This window comes from Cavia porcellus, unplaced genomic scaffold (assembly GCF_034190915.1).
Source record: "Cavia porcellus strain 051 isolate PalLab524CR breed Dunkin Hartley unplaced genomic scaffold, mCavPor4.1 scaffold_15, whole genome shotgun sequence".
NCBI lineage: Eukaryota > Metazoa > Chordata > Mammalia > Rodentia > Caviidae > Cavia > Cavia porcellus.
This window is the reverse complement of record NW_026947498.1, coordinates 66,566,406-66,587,928: the sequence shown is the minus strand read 5'-3', so window position 1 is coordinate 66,587,928 and position 21,523 is coordinate 66,566,406. Positions and strand designations below refer to the sequence as shown.

General features: G+C 40.6%; 1 protein-coding gene across 10 annotated transcripts in view; it reads left to right on the top strand.

The window, feature by feature from the left end:
* Positions 1-15,826, top strand: part of LOC100721056 (rab-like protein 3) — a 131,733-nt gene extending 115,907 nt beyond the window's left edge. For all 10 annotated transcript variants that reach the window (XM_063225041.1, XM_063225040.1, XM_063225048.1 and 7 more), the window contains 7 exons: positions 600-679; positions 1,219-1,318; positions 3,672-3,796; positions 5,976-6,080; positions 8,176-8,302; positions 11,741-11,922; positions 14,499-15,826. In XM_063225041.1, coding sequence (XP_063081111.1) covers positions 600-679; positions 1,219-1,318; positions 3,672-3,796; positions 5,976-6,080; positions 8,176-8,302; positions 11,741-11,922; positions 14,499-14,648 — 869 coding nt within the window. In that variant the 3' untranslated portion in view covers positions 14,649-15,826. The remainder of the gene's footprint in view (positions 1-599; positions 680-1,218; positions 1,319-3,671; positions 3,797-5,975; positions 6,081-8,175; positions 8,303-11,740; positions 11,923-14,498) is intronic.
* The last annotated feature ends 5,697 nt before the right edge of the window (positions 15,827-21,523 follow it).

Genomic DNA, 21,523 nt, shown 5'->3' with positions numbered 1-21,523 from the left:
AGCAGTTTAAATCAAATGAAGAATGATACTGACATGATTATGTTATTTTCAAAATCTTCATTCACTCTCAAATTTGCTCAAGAAAAGTCCATCTGTCACTGATAAGTACAATTTAAATGTAAAATTTCATGAGACCATTTAAAATACAAGGTCTAGCAGAAATTTTACTGGTACATATTCCCATCCCATTTGGTGGTTTTAATATTGATATTTTATTTCAACATTTTGATGTAGACATTCACTGTGTAAATCCCAGCTTTCTGCTGGAACTGTCAGAAATGGGTGACTTTCCATCCTATTTCTGTTACCCTTTTCAATCAATTCACAATGTTGTGCACATACAAGCACCTCACCTGGAAACCATTAAAAAAAGAACAGGAAAAGTAAGTCATTTTTTATTCATATTCTTCTAGACAGAAAGATAACTAGCTGAAATTGTCCGAATACAGTATACATTTCCCCCCAAGAGAAACAATAATGCTCTTTTTATTTGGAATAAAAAGAAAACACAGCCCTTAAGAATTCATGAAATGGTTCTTACACAGTTACACACTATTGTCCTATCTTTTTGTTTTGTTTCATTTTTTGGTTTTTGTCAGTTCCCCAAAAAGGGAAGCTTCTCATTTACACTGAATTTGGCAAGATGTGTGTGCAGCCCAATGAGATCTGCGTCATTCAGGTTAGTAATGTACCCCCTCTCTCCTTGCCTGTCCCTAATTTGGGAGCAATCAGATGTTTCAACTGCTGCTATTTCCAACTTTAAAATGTCTCTGTCATGTCTAGGCAACAGGGAGGAGTTTGAGCTACACAGAAGGCTTTGTGTGCAGAAGTGTAAGCGGGCTAGAGTGCCTGCTTTCATTTTAATTTTGCACACAATATGAAGCAAAAAGCATTTGTCATTTCATTTCCCTGAATGTTCATATCTATTCTGGAGAGCCTCTGTTGGAGGTAGAAGGCCATGAATGTATTTTTGTTTTGTTTTAAGTGTGATTAAATAAGGGCCACTATTGTCTCTGGGCCTAATAAGAAATTAAATTAGATTTGACTGTCATTAGGAGCCAAGTTTTTCTTCTAACTCATATTTTATCTGGGAACCTCCCAAAGATAGCTCAACAAACTACAGCTTTACTTTTATGTGTGTGACTGGTTTGTGGGACAAATTCCTTAGAATTACAGGTATGATTTTGAAAAGCACAACTGTGTCTCTGTCCATTCCAGAGAGGAATGCGGTTCAGCATAGATGTCTTTGAGGAGACCAGGGGCTACATCCTGGAGGTCTATGGAGTCCACTTTGAGTTACCTGACCTGGGACCAATTGGTGAGCCTTCACCATAAGCTTCATTTGAGAAACAGAACACAGATAATTGCATGAAAGTTAAAAATTCTTCTCCTCTCACTGTCTCAAATTTCAGCTTTCGTATCTACACAGTTTCTGTAGACCATGTGTCTTCCTAACTGCATGCATAACCGTAAATGACTCAAGGCAACCCATTATAAATTTCTCTCTAGACATCCAGTACTAAAAACACAGAGTGATAGATTCAGTATACAGTGTATACTGCAAAGGATATAGAAGTTCAGTTTACTGTGGCCAGGAGCATCAAGAACACCTTCACAGAAGAGAGAAGATTGATTAATTCTTGATGAAAAGTTGAAGAGATGTAAAAAGGAAAGGGAATATAAGCAAAAGCACACAAGTGGGAATGAGCCCGTGAATAATCCTTTTCTTAAGTCAGTAGGTTGTATGTAAGTGGAGAGGGCCATCAAAACAGCTGGAGTTCTGTTGGGTCCTGACCTTACATCCCCAGTCTCCCAAAGGAGTGTACAGCAAAGGCTTAAACAAAGTGACAAAAATAATATGATTTTAGGGCTCTATGAAGATCAAAACCCTTTAGCTGAGTTCAAGACTCTGAAGGCTAAGACAGACTTCTCTGGACCACCCATTTTTATTAGGTCCAAAACAAAGTGTGGGAAAACTGAGGAAAGCACAAGCAATGAGCAGGACCTTGGGAGTCACTTCAAGGACGTCTCCAAGTAATAAATCATGCCAATTTAGGAGAACCGTCTCATCTTCATGAAGAATGGTAGGGGTAGGACTGTAGGAGTAATTCCTGCAGCTGCAGTCTCTATCTATTTAATTAATCTTTGAGCCAAGTATCCTCAGCTGTGGCCTTGTCTTGCCCTTTGAGGTGTCTCTGGCCTCACAGGCCACTCCAGGCCTCAGCAAGGATCAGTGATTCATAGAGGTTCACTTCCTATGAATCAGCTCTCATGGCCAGGCCAGGGGCCGAGGCCTAGGACAGACTCACAGACAAACATAGAAAGCCAATGAGTTCATTTTAAATCCCGCTCGGAGCCGCTTCGTAGTGGTCTCCAACAGGGTTCTCCCCTATGGAAAGGCACAGTGAACACTGATGACACGCAGTTTGTGGACCTCACACTCACTGGGCACATTCTTCCAAATCCACGAATGGAACAGTAAAGAGGTAGATCACTCGAGAGCCATGAAGCATCCAAAAGCAATGTCCCCATAAGACAGAGAAAACTGCAGAAGCAATTAAAGGTCCCCTGGTCCCCATGTTTGAAGGCAGGAGATGCAGTAAAAAGTGAAGGTGTTTCAAGGAGTTGCTGTCAGACCTCCAGAGGAGTAAAAGGAAAACGGAGGAAAATGGTCCTTGGTTTCATCTTGGGCGACACCTCCCAGTTCTTCCCTTCCTCGTCAACAGCTTTTCAGAGAAAACAGGGACAGGCCAGCATGTGCCTTCTGGTCACTCTCCTGGGGGATCCAAATATTCAGAGGAAGGTGGGAGGCACAGAGAGGCAGCTGGAGCCCTGGCGGCCGGCCGTCTGTCATCCTGCTCGCCACCCACTCTTCCCACTTTGGTCTGGCTTCCTGCTGCTCCCCAGGCAGCGCTGGCTCTGGGTTCCACAAAACATGTGCTCTCAGGAAACTATATATAACTTACAAACCAGCTAGGGGCTTATTATTTTTTTTAACCCCAGGAACTGTCTGTCCTTTCAGAGTTAAATTATGTTTTTGCACTTACGCTTTTCGTATTTGGTCTTTTGATTCATTTGCTTTCTCTTAAGAAAACACTCCCTTCTAAAGCAGGGCTGAGCAGCAAGTTCTGAATACTTCTTTCTCCCGAATGGCAAGCAAAATTTTCAGGCTGGAGAGTTTGCAGACTTGGATTCTAAGGAGCAGTGGCTTACTTTGGACAGTAGTATATATATAGCCCTTCCTGTAGATAAGATCTACAGTACTCAGGTGTTCTTGGACAAACAAAGGTCTGACATTCTGTCAGATATTCTCTTTTCTGTTCCTTTCTGTAAACCATAATGATGAAATAATGCATGTAAAATGGCTTTGTCACGCTACAAATTGAGATGATGTTGACAATGATACTGGTGAGTTTTGCCAATGTTTCTTTTCCCCCAACCAAATTCCTTTGGTCCTCCTACAAAGGTACCAGCGTAGGCATCCAGTGAGTCTTGGAGTAATGAAAGCAATTTGTGGAAGGTTTTTGTTTGTGTTGTTGTTGTTGCTGCTGCTGGTAGTGTTTTTATTTTTTTACTTTTTTATTTTGTCTTTGTTTTTGATTTTGTCTTTTAACACAGGATCTCATTATATAGTTCAATCTGGCCTTGAATTTGCTATTACTATGTTCTAGGAGCTAATGGCTTGGCCAATCCTCGTGATTTCTTGATACCTGTTGCCTGGTATGAAGATCGTCAAGTACAAGGCGGTTACACTGTGATCAACAAATACCAGGGCAAGCTGTTTGCTGCCAAACAGGTAAAGCAAGAGGTTTGATAGCCAGGGAGGGAATGAGCAACTCCTGATGGCCAAGACCAGTGTGAGGTACTTCATAAACATCTTTTCACAGTCATTCATGAAAACAGAGCAGGTAGGGATAATTACCACTGTCCCAGCAATTGGCAGCATTCAACCTACATCTGTTTAACTCAAAAGGTTGCGCTATTTCTAGTCATCCAGCCATGAAAACCTTGCAATATGCAGGTCTCTACAAACAGAGAAGCATAACGTACAGGCAGTGTAATTTGTTCTAAAACAGAATATGAGTTAACAAAAAGGTCAACCAAGATTTATGTTACTCAGTGACCACCCTGTGCAAGTACAAGTCATTATTGATGTAAAGCAAGTAGAACTTAGTTAATTAGCTTGTCCTTGTTTATACCACCAGCCTGATCATCTCAGGACATAAGCAAAGGCATAGATAACAGTAATGTTTAAAATTATAGCATAATGTATGGTCTATACTATATTAATATACATTACTATTTAATATATTGAGCACATGTTAGAATAAATCATATGCCAAAAAGAATCCAAAGATTTCTTGTATTCCCATTATTGTTTGCTTTATTTTGTCTACCTGACTTACTGCTTGTATTTGTGAAGGTATGTTATTTCCTTGAACAACATCTAGAGGTTATCTAGCAACTTCTAGCAATGGCTCAGCAATTTGGCACCTAAATTAACCACTGAAACACACAAAAGTGGCTCGGAACCATTTACATCCGAAACTCTCAGGGAGGCCTGTTTAAAATGCAGATCCCTCAATAGTACTCCAGCCTGGCCAAAAATGATAACCTCTGGGAATGAGAGATGGAAATCTACATTCATTTAAACATTTAAACAAGTTTCCCACCTTTTGTGTATACATTTGTTAAAGAACTATGACCCCGTCAGCAACCAGCAGCAGCTCTAGAAAGGTTTCCACCTGCTCCTTGTGCTTATTACAGAGATCCATCCTCCCTGCTCTGCCATGGTCTGTGCCCTGGACGGTTGGCCTATCTAGGCAGTATTACCAGGGTACCTTAGACTGCTGCCTTTTTGGAGAGTTCAAGCCATGTGAAATTAGCAAAACAAAGGATAAGTTTGGTTATTTCTTTCCCACTTCCTTCCTATTTGAGACTGCTTTCTGGAAACAACTGCATTTCCCACCTTCTGTCCCATTCCCTCCCTGTGAGTAACCCAGTGGTGTACCACAACCAGTTCATAAAATTCACACAAGCTGATGTGTACTTTCTTCATAACTATATGCTAGGCAACTTCACATTGATAGCTCAAACATGATCATGGTAAGAGCATTTACACCCCAGAAATCAGCTATACATCAGAGCTTTTTATTTGCAAAGAGCTAATTGTCTGTTAACTATTTTGCAGTATACCCCTGAGAAATGCCTTCTCTATATTCTATCTCTTGTAGAGTTTTATAACTGTATTTCTCTCTTTATTCTTCTTGCGTAGGAGTCACAATGCTTTCTCACTGTTTTGAAGCACCTCTGATCATTCCACTTAATCCTAAACCACTTCTGTGACTGGTCTATTCATTGCAGTCTTTCGAGCATTTGGAGTAGGATCCCCTCTCTAAGTAGACCCATGGTGGCAATAGAGACCACCTTCTTAAGCAGAACACTGACCCCCTCCAACCTCAGTAAGGACCTTAGGCTCACTCTGAGTCTCAAATCCTTAGTACCTGAATTTGTAGAGGTCTTCTCCCCTCTCCTGTGCTCACCAACCCTGGCACTGTGTCTACTGAAAGCCTCTATGGGCTGCAAAAACCTGGAGAACTATCGTGGTGAGTGCGCACGGTACCAGGAAACAGAAGGTAACCCAGACTTATTGAAAATTGCTGGCATCCACAGATTTCCACAGCTATGTTTAAAAAATGTTGAAAAAGCAGTACTTAGTGAATGTGCTATGCTTCTGCTGTGCATGTGATAAAAGGCAGCTGCAGCTTATGAACTGGAAAAATAGGGTTTGTGACTAATCCTAGAGAAAGTGTATGAAGCATCCCACAGCATGATTAAGAATTATGCTTCTCCCAAAAGATGGTATAATTATATTTAGAACAATATAACATAGAGTTATGCTTAGTATATAGTGTAGGATCACAGCTACAAAATCACTGATCCTAATATCCTCCTTTCCTGTTTTGTCTGATTAGGCTGTCTCCCCATTCAATGTTGTGGCTTGGCATGGAAACTACACACCCTACAAGTACAATTTGGAGAACTTCATGGTCATCAACTCAGTGGCTTTTGACCATGCGGTAAGTTTACCTTGTAGGGGCCTTGGTGGTGAGACAGCTCTTGGATAGGAGAGGTCCACAGTAGACCGTGGCCTTTTTACATTTGACATTTCCAAGGTTACCCTTGGAAGGCTTATGCATAATCATCTGTCCCTTGGAGAAGAAAATAACATAGCTACTGAGGAAGCCAGATACGTCGCATCCATCCAGAAATACAGCTTAGTTCTCTGAAGAATAATCACAATAACTCTCATAGATGGATAGAAACGTTTTAAAAAGCACTGAACCACCTGCTAGTACAGACTCAGAAGAAGAGAATATTTATGGATTTGGAGAAGTCTTTGTCTTCACAAATCTCAGGAATCCACACTGTTGGCCCTGGTTGTCTACCTCAATGCCTCCAGTTTGCAATGTTTGGCACTAATGGAGTGAATATCCATCTTCCATAATTATTCACCATGTTAACTGCTTGAACTTCAATCAAAGAAACTCTACTGTATGAACTTGGTCGTAATTTTTAGTCAATTAGCAGCCACAAATAAGTCCTCACTTCTTGATAAAGTGCTATTCTGAGATCCTGTGGGAAAGTTCATTTTGCAGCCTAGTTTATAATAGATTAACTTAACCCACAAGCTGGAGGGATAATTAGGCAGAAACCAGAGAATCAGAAATAGGAGGATTACTCTGAACCATTTCACCTTATCTCTGGGGGGAAAAAACTACCTTTCTAAATAACTGCAACTCTTAATAAAACCAAAGGAGGAAAGAAAATCAAAAGCCAAGCTCAAGACAACTTGCAAAAGCATCCGGAGACACTGATCAAGCTTTATTTGAGCCTCACTAGCATTTCGTCAGTAGTTTCACAGTATTTCCCATGACAGATGAAGAAATGTTAACTCTACCAGCAATAGCTTTTTTGTTTTAATTTACACAGGTCCAATCTTCTCTGTGCAGCTGTTACAGTTACCTTTCCAAAACTCAGATCCCATCACTCTCCCAGCACATTAGAAAACCTTTGCAGGCTTCCCACAGTTTGGGATTAAGCCTGCGCTCTGAAGCGTGGCATTTGATGTTCTCCACCATCTGGCCTGGCCTCCTTTTCCAGCACTGCCTCTGCCCTTCTCCTTCCTGTCAGTGCGCCCTGGGTTTAACCTTGTCTCCTCTGCACAAGATCTTCTGCACTTTGATGCTTCTTCTGTTCTCGGTGATAGAATGCCTTTCCCTCCTTCCTTTCTTCCTCCTTCCCTTCTTTCCTTGCTCCCTCCCTTCCTCCCTTCCTACCATGTTTCTTATTTCATCTTCCCTTCCCTTCCATTTCACCCTCCCTTTCTCCTTCTTCTTTTTTCTGTTCACTTATCAAAACCTAACTTAAATGATACTTTCCCTTTGAAGCCTGCTCTGGCTTCCATCACTTCCTCCTTCCCTGACCTCACTGAATGCTAGAGGTCCAGGGAGGTCTCAATTATCTTTGACTCCCCAGATGCTAACCTGGAGTTTGAAATTAAACACGATTGTTGATTTTAGTTAAAACAAATCTCAGTCTTTCCACTGAAAGTCTAACGATTTTTTTAAAGCATAATCTTGTCCTCCGATCTATTTTTCTTCTGCACTATCACCACCAAGATTGGTGGAGTAAAATGGTATACTTTAGATGTGCGATCAGAAACCAGGAAAACATTTCTGACTTTCTTGTCTGTGCATATAATCTGGATTCACCCAAAGAGAAGCGCATCTGCATTTCACCAAAACTTTATCCTTTAGACACTATTTTCCACCTTACTCCAAGAATCTCTCCTGCCTGAGGCACTGTTGGAAGGCAGCACCACTGCTGTTGAAACCATGGGTAGTAGGTAGGTGTGATGTGGGCTCAGCAGGGTGAACAAGCAGCTCAAAATCCTCTTAGCCTGTGTGAATTCGTTTGGTTTCAAGCACAGCAAGAATCAGATGAGTAATAACTGAATATTGACCAGAAGCCCAGACTCCTAAGCCTTGAGCTGTGTCATTTGATCGAAAATTAGACTTTTACTTGAAAATACACTGGTGTACAGGTGACATGTGTGTCCTTGTCTGATACCTGCCTTGCAACCTGCATTCAGCCTCTTCTTGTGCCTTCCAGGACCCATCCATTTTCACGGTGTTGACTGCCAAGTCTGTGCGCCCTGGAGTGGCCATCGCGGACTTCGTCATCTTCCCACCTCGATGGGGGGTTGCTGCTAAAACCTTCAGGCCTCCTTATTACCACAGTAAGTCTTTCCCAAAGTCACATGTGGAGCTCAGAAAGTGGACTAAGGCCCAGATCGTTTCTGCGCACTTTCCCCTCCCTGAGGTCAAGACCCTGCTCCTTTGGGCCTGTTTCTGCTCCCCAGATTTTGCTGAGACCTCACACCATCTACAGGGATGGCAGAATGCATAGATTTCAGGCTTAGGTTTTTCTTTTCTCTAGACCTGAAGATAGGTGCATAGACCGGTGAAATGCTAAACAAGAAGTTATGTACACTGCAGATCTTGCTTTTAAAAGAGAGACTGGCAGCAATGTTGTTAGCAGTTGTTTGGGGAGCTTCATTACCTAAGTCTAGTGCAAGTGCCAGCATAATGTGCCTTCTCTAATTTTCCTGGCGATGCAAAGCCATTCTTGATCTATACTAGATGAGAAATTCTATTCTGGAAGAAGTTCCTGCAGAGCACTTGTTGCCTAGAACAGGGTCTTAAAAACCTATTTTTATTTTACTGATATTATTGTGAGTAAAAACTAATGATTACTTACCAGTTCAAAAGGCACTATTACAAATTCTGTAAAATTATTGTCATTTAATTATAGTGACAGCTGAAAGAGATAGGTAATAAGATTATACCCCTTTGTATTTACTAGAAGATGAAATTCACGCAAAGGACTTAGTTGACTCTCAAGGACTCACAGCTAGTTAATGGAAGAGTCACAGAGTCCAAAGGCAGAGCAGGTACTATGGCCACTAACTGATAGCATAGTGGCACAGTGCCTGATTCATGATGTGCACCTAATATTTATTCAGTAAGTGACTACATCACCAAAAATTAGCAAGATAGGCCACAACTATATTTATTGAGGTTAACATTTTTAATTGTGCAATAGAAAACTGAAAAACAAACCTAAGCATTTAATTCTGTTTCCCAGACATTGCATTTTTTGAACACAGAACTCTGGAAAGACTCTAAGATGCTTTTCAGCTGTAACATTCTAGAAAACAATTTTTTTTCCCATGGTTTACTAAAGGGCCTTCTGCTTAGATGAGATTTCTGCCTCTATGTCACAGCTCTCTGATGCCAGGGCTCTACATGTATAACATTGCGCTGAAGGAGCAACAGAGGTATTTGTGAAGTGGGGAAGTATCAGGATCAAAGAAGACCACTTTCTGTTTAAATTCCAGCATCTCTTTTTGTGATGCCACATTAAGAGTGTCTTTTTAAAATAACTAAGCCCACTCCCAGACAGTTTATTTCCTTGGCTTTGAGGCAGAACCTCAGACTTACATTTTGAGCCAGCAAACCAGTGGACTGTGATGCAGAAGCTTTACACACCTTATGTTGAGAAATCATCTCGCCAGCTGGGTAGAGGGTTAACAAAACAGAGTGACTTGGACAGGCTTGGTTTTGTACCCTTGGCCATCAACCCACTCTTTCGTCTTCACTTGTACTTTAAACCATCTAATACAAATGACACTGTGAAATGTCTCCTCTAATTTTTAAAATTATTCTCAAAGTAAATTTGGCCCCAGGATAAATTTCAAAAAGCTATGGATGCCCTGAGTTGGTTGAGAAAAAACCTCAGATCTGCAAGTTAAAAATTAGTTTTACCAGAAATATAAAATGTTGCTTTAGCAATGCTCAGACTCTTTTCTACTTTAATGTGACTTTAAAGGCAAAATGGGGAATTACTGCTGTAGAAATACTGCCTCAGTCTTTTTAATGTACCTTAGTCAACGAGATTCAGCTGTAATCAGAAAGGCAAGGTCTCCCCTCCTACTGTCCTTTACAATATTGTAAGTGATACAGAAATGTCATCACCAAACTCATTGCTACCTAAATTCATATTCAGATCAAAGCTAAGTTCTGCCTCGCTTCTTTCTGAAAATGAAGCTGTGAAGGTGACCCAAAGGACACATACTGGATATGGAGCGTGACAGCAGATTTAAGTCATGAGCAGAACTGTTTTTAAAATGTAGATACATTGTACATCCATTTACTTCTTTTTTTGTCTTTCCACTTTATGGGGAAGCAAGTAGAATTATGATTTTCTGCAAAGGCTGTCACACCCACACTCACTTTGTTGGGCTTATTTGTTTCAGGAGCAGAGTGAGTGTGGCTGCCTAATATATAATGGAAATGGTTTGACACTTGCTTACACTTTACATATAAGGAACAAGAGCAGGTCTCCACCCATGTCAAGTGTTTGACTTTGCATCTCTACTCTGTTCATGGCTTGTTTTCCACATTCTCATGGAACAGACTACGAGTCCTTTTAAACAATCTCTTTCTTACTCCTCTCTGAATATAGTACTTAGCACAATATCTAATTATATATGTTACATGGATGGACAGACAGATGGGTGGAGTGGGTGGAGATGAATGGAGAGACAGGTAGAGGGGAAGATGGAGATGCAAAGGCACTTAAATTTATTCAAGTGTTATATTTTCTTCATTCTTTCTCCAAAGGTGGTATTATTCTAATAAAGAGCTTTATTTCAGTAGAAACATAACTTTGGAAGATTACCAGCATGATAATTTTTGTCAAATTTTGGGTGACTCCAGAAAGTACGACCAGGATAAATAAATTTAACTTATGAGAAAACAAATTTCCATTTAACACAGAAAATAGCTGCCCAACACTCAGAGCTATTCAGTAATATGATGGGTTGCTTGGTAGAGTAGAGAACTTCCATTCATAAAAGTTGTACAGGAAAAACCCAAGAGGTGACCTGTCAGGAATGTTACAAAAAAATCCTTCTGCATTGAATGGAAATGCAGATAATCTCTAATTTTAAGATGTAGAGTTCTGTAAGAACCAAAGAATAAGGTTATATCTGATTCCTGCACAGGAGACATTTGTTAGGATAAATAGCATTTATGGTCTGTATTTTACAGACAGCAAGATTCTACCACAGATTGTCATTTGATAATGAACCATAAGCCCAGGTTTCTTTATATTATTATGTCACCTTTCTTCAGTAAACACACACACACACACACACACACACACACACACACACACACTTTACTTTGGCTTTCTAGACTGGGAATCAGGAATATATACAGTAATGCCGTGTATTACGGGGATAATTTAGGAAGAGGTTCTGACTTGAGAAGTGATTTTGGCATGGCACTTGTAAATGTTAGGGCTATAGTACTTCCATTATTTATTTTTTTGCATTTTTATTTTTTCTTGTCTAGGCCTTGGTTTTCACGTGTAGCCTAGTTTCTTTCAGATAGCGGATCCTGAGACTTTCAAATCCACGTAGCCATGGAGTAGACTTTAGCCTACCAAGAAATCTACATTGCTTTGTGGTTGCTCTTCTGCAAATCCATACTCTTTGTCATCAATCCATGCTCTTATCTTCTTGGCATTCTGCAGAAATAATACTACAGGGGAATGGATGTTTTGTTGTCTTACCTTCTATAATAAAAACATGCTGTTTCATCCTTCCCAGGGAACTGTATGAGTGAATTCATGGGGCTCATCCGAGGTCACTATGAAGCAAAACAAGGAGGATTCCTGCCAGGTGGAGGCAGCCTGCACAGCTCCATGACCCCTCATGGCCCTGATGCAGACTGCTTTGAGAAGGCCAGCAAGGCCACGCTGGTACCCGAGAGGATTGCTGATGGCACCATGGTAAGCAGCATAATTGCCATGCCTCTGTGCTTCATCTTCTCCATCTGTAAAATGAGTGTGCTATCCAGTCCACAGATGGTGGCGAGTTAACCTTATGGACTTTTCCAGCACTATTCAAGTGTAAGGGAATGTGACTAATTCTGTGGGAAAGAGCTTCCTATATCTGAATGCAGCCTTGTGAAAGTGCCCTGTTTCAGAGTCTCCTGCTTTAGTCTCCCAAGTCTGCAACAGCAGGGGAGACCAGCTGCTATTCTTCAGCCAGTTTCTAAGCCAACAAGGGTCAGAAAGCCCTGCCTCTCTACAGTCAGGGCTTATGGGCAGCAGTTCTCAGCTATTTTCTTACATTCCTTCACTCTGCTTTGGCATAGGCTGAAACCAATGGGATTTAAAACCTGCTTTGTATTCCTTTGGTGTCAGTCTATAAACATTGAGGCTGAACTCAGTTGTAGTTGGCTATGATGCTGGAGTTTTTTATTTTTGCATTCTTCGAGGTAGAGTTAATGGACCTCAGAAGTAATTTTATGCTAAATCACATGCAAAATTGTTTTGCATTTTAAAACAAATGCCTTCAGTTCTCTCTGGTTTCAAATCTATAACAGAGAACTGCTGGACCCTCCTCTGTTTGTAAACTAGCTGACCTCTGAGCACTGGCTATCCTCCTGTCCAGGCAGTCCACTTTCAACCCCAATCCCGAAGCTAGTAATAGTGGAACTTCCTGGAGTAGTGTGGGCCAGAGTCCTTCTCATCTGCTTGACCCCTTTTCGGTTTCCTCTTGCAAGGTCCTCTGTGGGGTTTCTGCAGGACCCCAAGTCTCTGGTATACATGGTTTGACAATCTCAGTTAAGCTGTTGCCTCTGAAGCCTCCAGGAGATGCACAGGCTACTCCAGCATCATCCCCTCAGTTACCTTTGGTGCCCTAAATTGGCTTTGCGTTGTCAGTATTTCTGGAGAGCGGTGTCTACAATTGTGAGGCACAGAATAAGGGTTTTTTGTGAGGAGTAAGACTTCAGGTAATATCTGGGACCTGGGTTACAAGTGGGAAAGAACTCTTCTATTTAGAGCACGAAGACCATAGGAGACACTGGGTATATGGAAGTCCAGGATAGTTGGAAAGGATATCTATTGCTTTACTAGACCTAATTTGGGGTATCCTTTACCATTTTCCATTTTACAATTTAGGTCCAGGTCAGTCTATGTGCCTATCCTTATTCTAGTTTGGAATGACTAAATTGATACATTGTCTTCACAGCCCAGCTGGGAAGGGGCTTTTGGTACTCCTGCAAGACCATGAAGCTCCACAGAAGGAGTCTAAAAGATAATAACAGCATAACAGCTGGGGATTTAGCTCAATGGCGTAAGTGCCTGCCTGGCAAGCACAAAGTTGTGAATTTGATCCCTGGTACCAAAAAAAAAAAAAAAAAAAAAAAAAAAAAGAAAGAAAGAAAGAAAAAAGAAAAGAAAAAGGAAAAAATAGCATAGTAATCATCTTTATACCTAAGTAGTGCTTTATATATTGCATGGCATTTCCCTCTGATCTCATGCAGTCCTCACATGAAGCTGTCACAGGAAGTCAAGTAAGAACACTTATTTGCTGTTTGTTTAGGCAAAAAGAAATGAATGTGTCTGAGACACCCAACATTCAGGCGATTTCTCTTGGTTATGTCACAAAACTTGTATCATCTTCTTCTCACCTCCATATACTTTTAAAAATTTAATGTGAGCATATGAAAATTGCAGGGTTTGGTTTTGGTTTTCATTTTTATTTTTTAAAAGCATGCAACAGGAAAATCAGCAATTGATGAAACTGAGATGTTGGGGCTGGGGATTTAGCTCAGCAGCATACGCGCCTGCCTTGCAAGCAGGCAGTCGTGAGTTCGATCTCTGGAACCAATGAAAAAAGAAAAAGACAAAAAAAAAAAAAAAGAAAAGGAAAAAAAGAAACTGACATGTCTAAGATGCACAGAATATGTCACATTCTTTCTGTTGTGGATGAAAACCCCCAGAACACAGTGGGACATCCACCACTCAGACCCTTCTGTCAGGTGGCTTTTCAAAGTACTGCTGCTATTTCTGTTGTTTCTGGTTTCCCTACACCTCTTTTTCCTTTCCCAGCCAATCACTTGGTCAGAGTCTTGAAATAGAAAGCTCAAATCGCAGCTCTGCTTTGACTAATCACCTCTGACAAGCCATTTCCCAGGTCTGAGTCTTAGTTTCATTTATGAAATGGGGACTGTGCTGTTTCTCACAAGGACACAACCATCATGGTGATGGCTCGTGGGAAAGAGAATAGTCTTGGATCTAGCAAATTTAGCTCCATAGTGCTATGAGGACCATGCGGGGAATGAGCACCAACTTCTCCTTGGCAGAAGAAACTTGAGGCACTGAGTAGTTGAAGATCTTGCTCAAGATCCAGAGCCCAAGTTTTGAGCTTCCTCTCTTCACCGTGCCAGTACACGTGATTGATTAGGCAAAGATTTAGCCTACCGTGTCTGCTATTGACATCTGTTAAAATCTAATCAAATATACTTGATTGTCTATCTTACCTCTTCTTTCAAATTTATCCTAATTTCCTATAGGCATTTATGTTTGAATCTTCCCTAAGTTTGGCTGTCACCAAATGGGGACTCAAGACCTCCTCTTGTTTGGATGAGAACTACTACAAGTGCTGGGAGCCCCTCAAGAGCCACTTCACCCCCAATTCCAGGAATCCGGCAGGACCTAAATGAGACTGGGGTATCTCTGCTGTAATTGAAAGTGAATTTTGTTTAGTCTCTTTGAGAATCTCGTGTTCTTGGGTAGCATAAGGGAAGGGGGAGAGGTGATTTAAAATGAGAACTCGGGTTTCATAGTCAAGTAACTCAGAACATTTGTGGAAACATATTTGGAAAGTTCTGTGGCTATCAACTTAATCATTCAATAAATACTTTCTGGTGTTCTGTGGATGTGGCAAATGGTCATAATTAGGTGTTGATGAGACAGACTTATGGTGGGCCAGGTAAGACCATGACTTTAGAACAAGGCTGAGCCTCCTTCCCCGGTACGTGGCCTGAGGGTCTTTACTCTGGAAGTGTAGTCCAAGTAACTACCAGAAACCACAATACCAGGACTGTAGGACAGTATTAAGACCCTGAGCCAAAATGAAACTAAAGGCCTTATAAATCAATCCAGGCCCGGGGAAAGTCAGGTCAGCAGAGCTCCAATCAGCCTGCTATCTGCCTAAAACAGATGGGTATCCAGGAAAACAGGCAGTATAATGGAAACCCAGCACTAAACTAGTACAACCACTGTAGAAATCACTATGCAGAGTCCTCAAAAACAAACTGTGGGAGGAGTACAACAAGAAGCCAATTGCTCTTCCTGTAAGGCACACAAACCATGCGGGACCCCAGGAAGAGAGAAGCCAGTCTGCCCTTCCCCTGAGCCAACCGGTGCACAGACTGAAAATCAAGAAGCATCACTACCTCCCCACCACCCCACCACCCCACCACCCCACCCCTGAAAACAACCAGCCGGTGTGGAGGACAGGCTGAATTGAGAGCAAGTGAGGTACAAAAACAACTAAATGTTTGTATTGTTTGATTGACTTCGTAGCCCTGAGACCAATAGTTTGAGCATCCATTAGGAGGATACTAATCTCACTGTTTTGATTTGATTTATTATTTTTTTATTTAATGTTCTGTTTTGATTGATTTTATTCTGTTTTGTTTATTTGATTTACTATGTCTGATGGTGTGGACAACTACTGTGAAGATAACAAGATGTACTATGGTAGCCATTGTTGATTTTCTATTATCCTGTTTTGAAGTTCTGTACCACTTTTCACTGTTTTGTTTTGATTGGCTTTATTCTATTTTATTTTGTTAGATTTTGTTGTCTTAAAATAAAAAAACCCTAAAACTAGAAATTCCATTTGATCCAGCCATCTCTCTTCTAGGTATCTTCCCCAAAGTGTTAAAAGTCATCATATTACAGTGGTATATGTCTGCCTATGTTTATAGCAATACAATTCACAGTAACTAAATCTGGGAAGCAACCTATATCTTCATCAACAGATGGATAAAGAAAATGTGATATTTATATGCAATGGAGTAATACTCCACTAAAAGGAAAGATAAAATTTAGTAATTTGTAGGAAAATGGCTGCACCATGAGACCATAATGATAAGTGAAATAAATCAGACACACAGCTTAAATATCACATGGTTTCTCTTATGCGAAGTCCAAATTATAAATAAAGAACAAAACAAAATATAGATAATAGGAAGTAGAGAGATCTTTCTCAAATGGGAAAGGGATTGAGAAAAGGAGAGAGGAAAAAGGGTGAAAAAAGAATTCAGGTGTGCTCTGTACATGTGCCAGCTCCATACAAGGAATGCAAATACTATGCACTGCAAATGTGCATTGAAAAAAAAAGAAAGAAAACCAGCCACCAAAAAGTAAGGATAATTAATTTACTTTGGATCACCTATTGTCCTTGTTTGCCTAGAATTGCCCGTTTTGGCAACGAAAGGCTCATAACCAGGAACCCCCCTCGTCCTGGTCAAATGGGGACCACTGTGCACTCTACTATTCACTCACGTATCAGTCCACTTGTCAGTCATGACTGAGTTTTGATTACCTACTCTAGAGCCAGCTACTAGGAAAAGGACAAACTGGTATCTCTCCTTATGGGAGCATCTCACCATCTGGGGAGACCAAGGTATAAGAGAATCAAGATCCTTCAAGCACAAAGACATGATAAAAATGAGGCAGTAGAGTGTGGACAGCTGTGCCTAATGGCTCGCTTCCTATGGACTGGAAGCATCCCTCCCGGAGGACCCGGCTATCCAAGACAGGGTGTGAGTCAGCTGGGTTCTGCTGGAGTGATGAGATACACATTTCAGACAGAAATATGGTAACAAGTAACACTTGTCACTGCGTCTAGTCTGTGGTTTTAAGACACCCCCCCACCCCGTTTGTTGCCATGGTAGCACTTTTTCTACCTGTCATTAAGTTTTCATTCAACGACAGGTAATGAGAGGCAACCACCTTAGGAATTAGGATTGCCAGATAAAATATAAGATGTCCAGTTAGATTTGAATTCCAGGCAAACCACCTATAATTTTTAGTGTATGTTCTATTCAATACTTGAATAGTGGTATGCTAAAATTTTATTCATAGTGTATCTGAAACTCAAATGAAAAGCCTGTATTTTTATTTGCTATATTTGGCAAAACTGCTAGCAACATAGAGGTCAAGGAGATAGACTTTTTTTTATTCTTTTGGTTTATTAGTTCATGTTTGCAGCACATAATGTTTACATTCCTTGTGGGAAGTTGGTACAACTCTCTCCCTCCATCTCTTGATCTCATCAAGAAGAGAGATACTGTCCTTGCTCTTGGAGAGACTATTTTTGAGAGGAAGTTAGACAAAATAAATAAGCAAATTAATTACAAACTATGAAACAAACTGAGAAGAAAATAAATAGAGGTTGAGATAGATCAACAAACACGTGGAATGGGCAGGGAGGACTCTTTCTTCAGTCAGGATGGTCTTCAGTGAAATGACTCTTCTGCAGACAGAACTAAAAAGTGGAAAGGAGCAAGCCTTTGGGAACGTGTGAATGAAATTATATGAAATGAGGAGGAAAATATTCCAACAAAATGCCTGGGGAGTTAAGGACCTAAAGAAGAGGGAGTAAGGAAATTCCAGGAGGAGGTTGTGGCAAAACATGCCTTCATCTTGAATGAATGAGGTAGCAACAGAAGCAGATCCATCCCGGAAAACTCTGGACTGGAACTGAAAGGACTTGTTGGATAAGATGTAAGGATGAGGGACCGAGCTGGGAGGAGTGCCGGATTTTTGGCAAAGATATTTCATGTTCTCAAGGAAAAAGTTAAGGAACATTTGAGGGCGACAGAGGCTGGTGTGAATTCCAGTGTTCTTTTAGGTCACAGAGTCCTTATTGAAAGGTGAACATTCTTAACTATCAAAACAGTTAATGCCGTTAAGTAGGACTTAAGGTGACCACTGCTGCAGAGGCCACCAGAAGCCCCTGTAATCTCATCAATAATCGCCAACCATGCTCACCTGACTGCTTTCAGCTGCCGGCACCCACAATGTTGCCTGAGCGCAAACCAGAACTCAGCAAGTACTAGGAATGAATGGCCTGGTCATAAGCCTGGGCCAGAAACAAATGAGAATTTGTGAGTAAACATGGTGGCTCTCTTGCTCTGTACTTGGTGTGTCCTGCCTTGGCTCCCGGCCACTTCCAAAAGGATTAAGCTCCACGTGTTCATGGTGGCAACTGCTTGCTAAACAGTTATTTCTTCCTTCCTTTTCTTCTCACTTTTCTACTTTTTTGGTTCTTCCTTGGCTGTTTTCTGAACTGCAAATTAAGACAACCATTAAAGTATTTTATTCCTCAACCCCACCCTTTCCCTTTGAACACATCTAACCTTACGTTTTCACACGTACACATGTGCCTTCCACTCTGACCAATCTTGGCTCACTCTGTTATTGATTCAGTGCTAAAACTTTCCTAGACCTTCTAGGTTTCCATGCACTTAACCCCCTTGTACTTTGTCTCCCCACTCCTGGAAGCAACTCCTCAGCTAGGGATGATATTTCACCCAAGTGAGAATGTTCAGGATAACTAAAATAAAAATATGTATTTTCCCTTGGTTGTGCCTCAGGTCAGCTGGGAAGATGTGTATCATTTCCTTAATACCCAGTTCCCCAAGATGCTTTCTACCAGGCTCCCCAAGAAATTTGTGTATTTTCCCAGTAGTGAGGTATACAGCAACACCTTTCTCTTCTTCCTGAGAGATTTCTTTCCCAGTTCAGGCTACTAGCAATGGCTTGCACCAGTGGTTCTCAGTGGGAGCAATTGTTCCCCTTCACCCACTCCAAGACGTCTGGCAAAGACTAGAAACATCTTAGGCTGTTACAACTGGAAAAAGCACAGAACAGGACAGTCTCCCATAGCAAAAACTATCTGGAACCCAGTGTCAACAGATGCAATCAGCTTCGGCTGTGCATAGGATCTGTAGGCAACTCCTGTAACTCACAGCCACAGTCCAAACACATTAGAAACTAGGGTGGTACCAGTGAGAACACTTATGACACCCCTAATATAAGTGCAGTGCACAGGCAAAGCTGAGACCACTATGTTTGAACTTTGCAACTTGTAATAAAAACACCTTATTGACAATCTCAGATCCTGATCCAACTTAGGGTTTTCTATGGACTACAGATGGAAGTTTTTTAAAAAACATTTTTAAAATGTTCCCCATTCTCCGGTAAACATGGGATGGCATGATGCTGTGGAATGAGAAACTATCCAGGAGGAAAAGCCAACTGCAGACCTCCGATCCATCAGTATGTGCCCAGCAGGAGTGCCCAGGGAGAGGTGGTAGTGCACAGAAGGAAGTTAACAAAAGTTGACACCCAAATGTAAACTGTAAATTAGAAGTTCACTCTAGGAGGCTTTGAAAGGAAAATTGCAAGTGTGAGCCCAGTTCAGACAATGTAATGGCTTAGTGAGACCCTGACTCAAAACTTACCAAAGAAGCTGAGAATGTGACAATGTAGCTCAACACAAAAGCCCTGGGTTCATTCCGCAGGCCTGCAAAAGCAAAAGGTTATCATGCAGCTACTGGATCATGATTTTCTAGTAATACAGAGATGGCTTGGTAAATATATGAAAAACTTCTCACTACTGAATCAGAAGGAAATATTGTTCTTTTGGAAAGCTATTTTACTGCTAAAATTAAAAAAAAATAGACTTAAAGGTTTGAGTGCTAACATTTAAACTTCTTTGTGACATTTAGTGCTCAACTGCCCTTTAATTTGATAAAATCAACTTTATGTAGTTATATCACTAAATCAGAGATATGGCCAACATTTATGTTTTATGAGGCAGTGTAATGTGTGGTTAAGAGCACACATGCTAGAGCCAGACTGCCTAGGTTCAAATCTAAATTCTACAGTTTGTTGGTTGTATGACCCTGAGAAAATTACTTGACATGCCTGAATTTGGTTTCCTTAGCTATAAAATGATTATACATACCTCACAGTATTAGTTAAACTAATGCATTTAGAATAATATCCACGCCATTGTGTAATAAGTAGCTATTATTTAGGGTAGGTTTTTGTTTATGTTTTTGTTTTTGTATCTTGCTCTTGAAACATTAGTTTTTAACTGTATCTAATAGATACTTATTGACATAATAAGCAGTAACAGTTCTGCAAGAAAGTCACACAAGCTGAGCCAATGGTCCTTTCTCTTTCTCCAGGATTGTGAGTGAATATCTCCCAACTGCCAGAGGTTATGGGAGGAGATCTTCTCTGCAGAGGAAGAGGAGAAAAAGGAGAGGAATCCCTCACTTCAAGTGAGATTGGAGAGATGTGTAAAATGTGGGAAACTGCAAAATTTTGCAGCAAAGCACCTTCCAAATATGGTTGTAGTACTGCCAGTGATGAATCTGTTTAACAAGAATCCGAAGTCACGTTTTCACAAAATCCTCAAAAGAAGGCAAAACCAAGTGTCACTGGATAGGTTCCTTGTCAAAGTTGCACGAAAAGAAAAAAAATTCCACTGAACCAATAGATACTAGTGATTCCATTCGTGATAGTACAAATTGTCCGACATGGTAACCCTTCTTCCTCTCTTGTCTCCCTACCAGCTGGGAAGGTTTTCAAACATAAGTGCAGGGTCTCTTGTTTATTTTTTCTTTGCATTTTATTATTTTATATTATATTGCAGTACTGTAATCATTTTTATATGAATTTTTGGGGCTGTTCAATGAATCATCTGAGTTATCATTATTACTTATGGGGAAATTTGCATTGATATAGAAGTGCTTTGTATTAGAAGGTGCCTACTTGGACTAATTACTAAATTATAATACTAATTATAATTTATATTGTACCTTAATTATGTTATACCACTAATAACATTATGTTATTAATGTCAATAATATTTATTTATATTTAATTACATATTAATATTATTTTGTAATTAGGCATATCTGTTATGTGTTGCAACAGGCATACTAAAATGTATCCATCTGGCTGACAGTCTTAACTGGGGCTCTTTTTGGGGCTAGGACTTGTATGAGGAACATTCTGAAAAATCACGCCAAGGCTTCCTTCCACTTGGGTCTTATTTTCAGAAAAATATGGTAGCTCCTGACTCAGGATAGTTGTGGTTTCTTCTACTACAGGAGATCGTGGAATGATTAAGCTGAGTTCATTGTCCCCAAATAAGCTAGCAATTAGGTAAACAGGAAGGTGTGTGCCCTTCTAAAGCAATAAGTAACAAATGTCCAAAGTATGGGAGAAAGGGTTGGGCGTGGTGGCACATGCCTTAATCCCGGCACTCAGAAGGCTGAAGCAGAAAGATTATCAGGAGTTCAAAGCCAACCTAGGCTACCTAGTGAGTTTAAGGCCAGGCTGAACTGCAGGGAGACCCTGTCTCAAAACAAAACAAACAAGTAGGAGAAATGTAGACACAGTTTATCCTTTTTGTCATCTGTAAATCTAAGAGTAAGAAAACAATATCAAAATTTAATTTGAGATCTCAACAATGTATATTAGTAGATCAACTGAAACAGAAGTT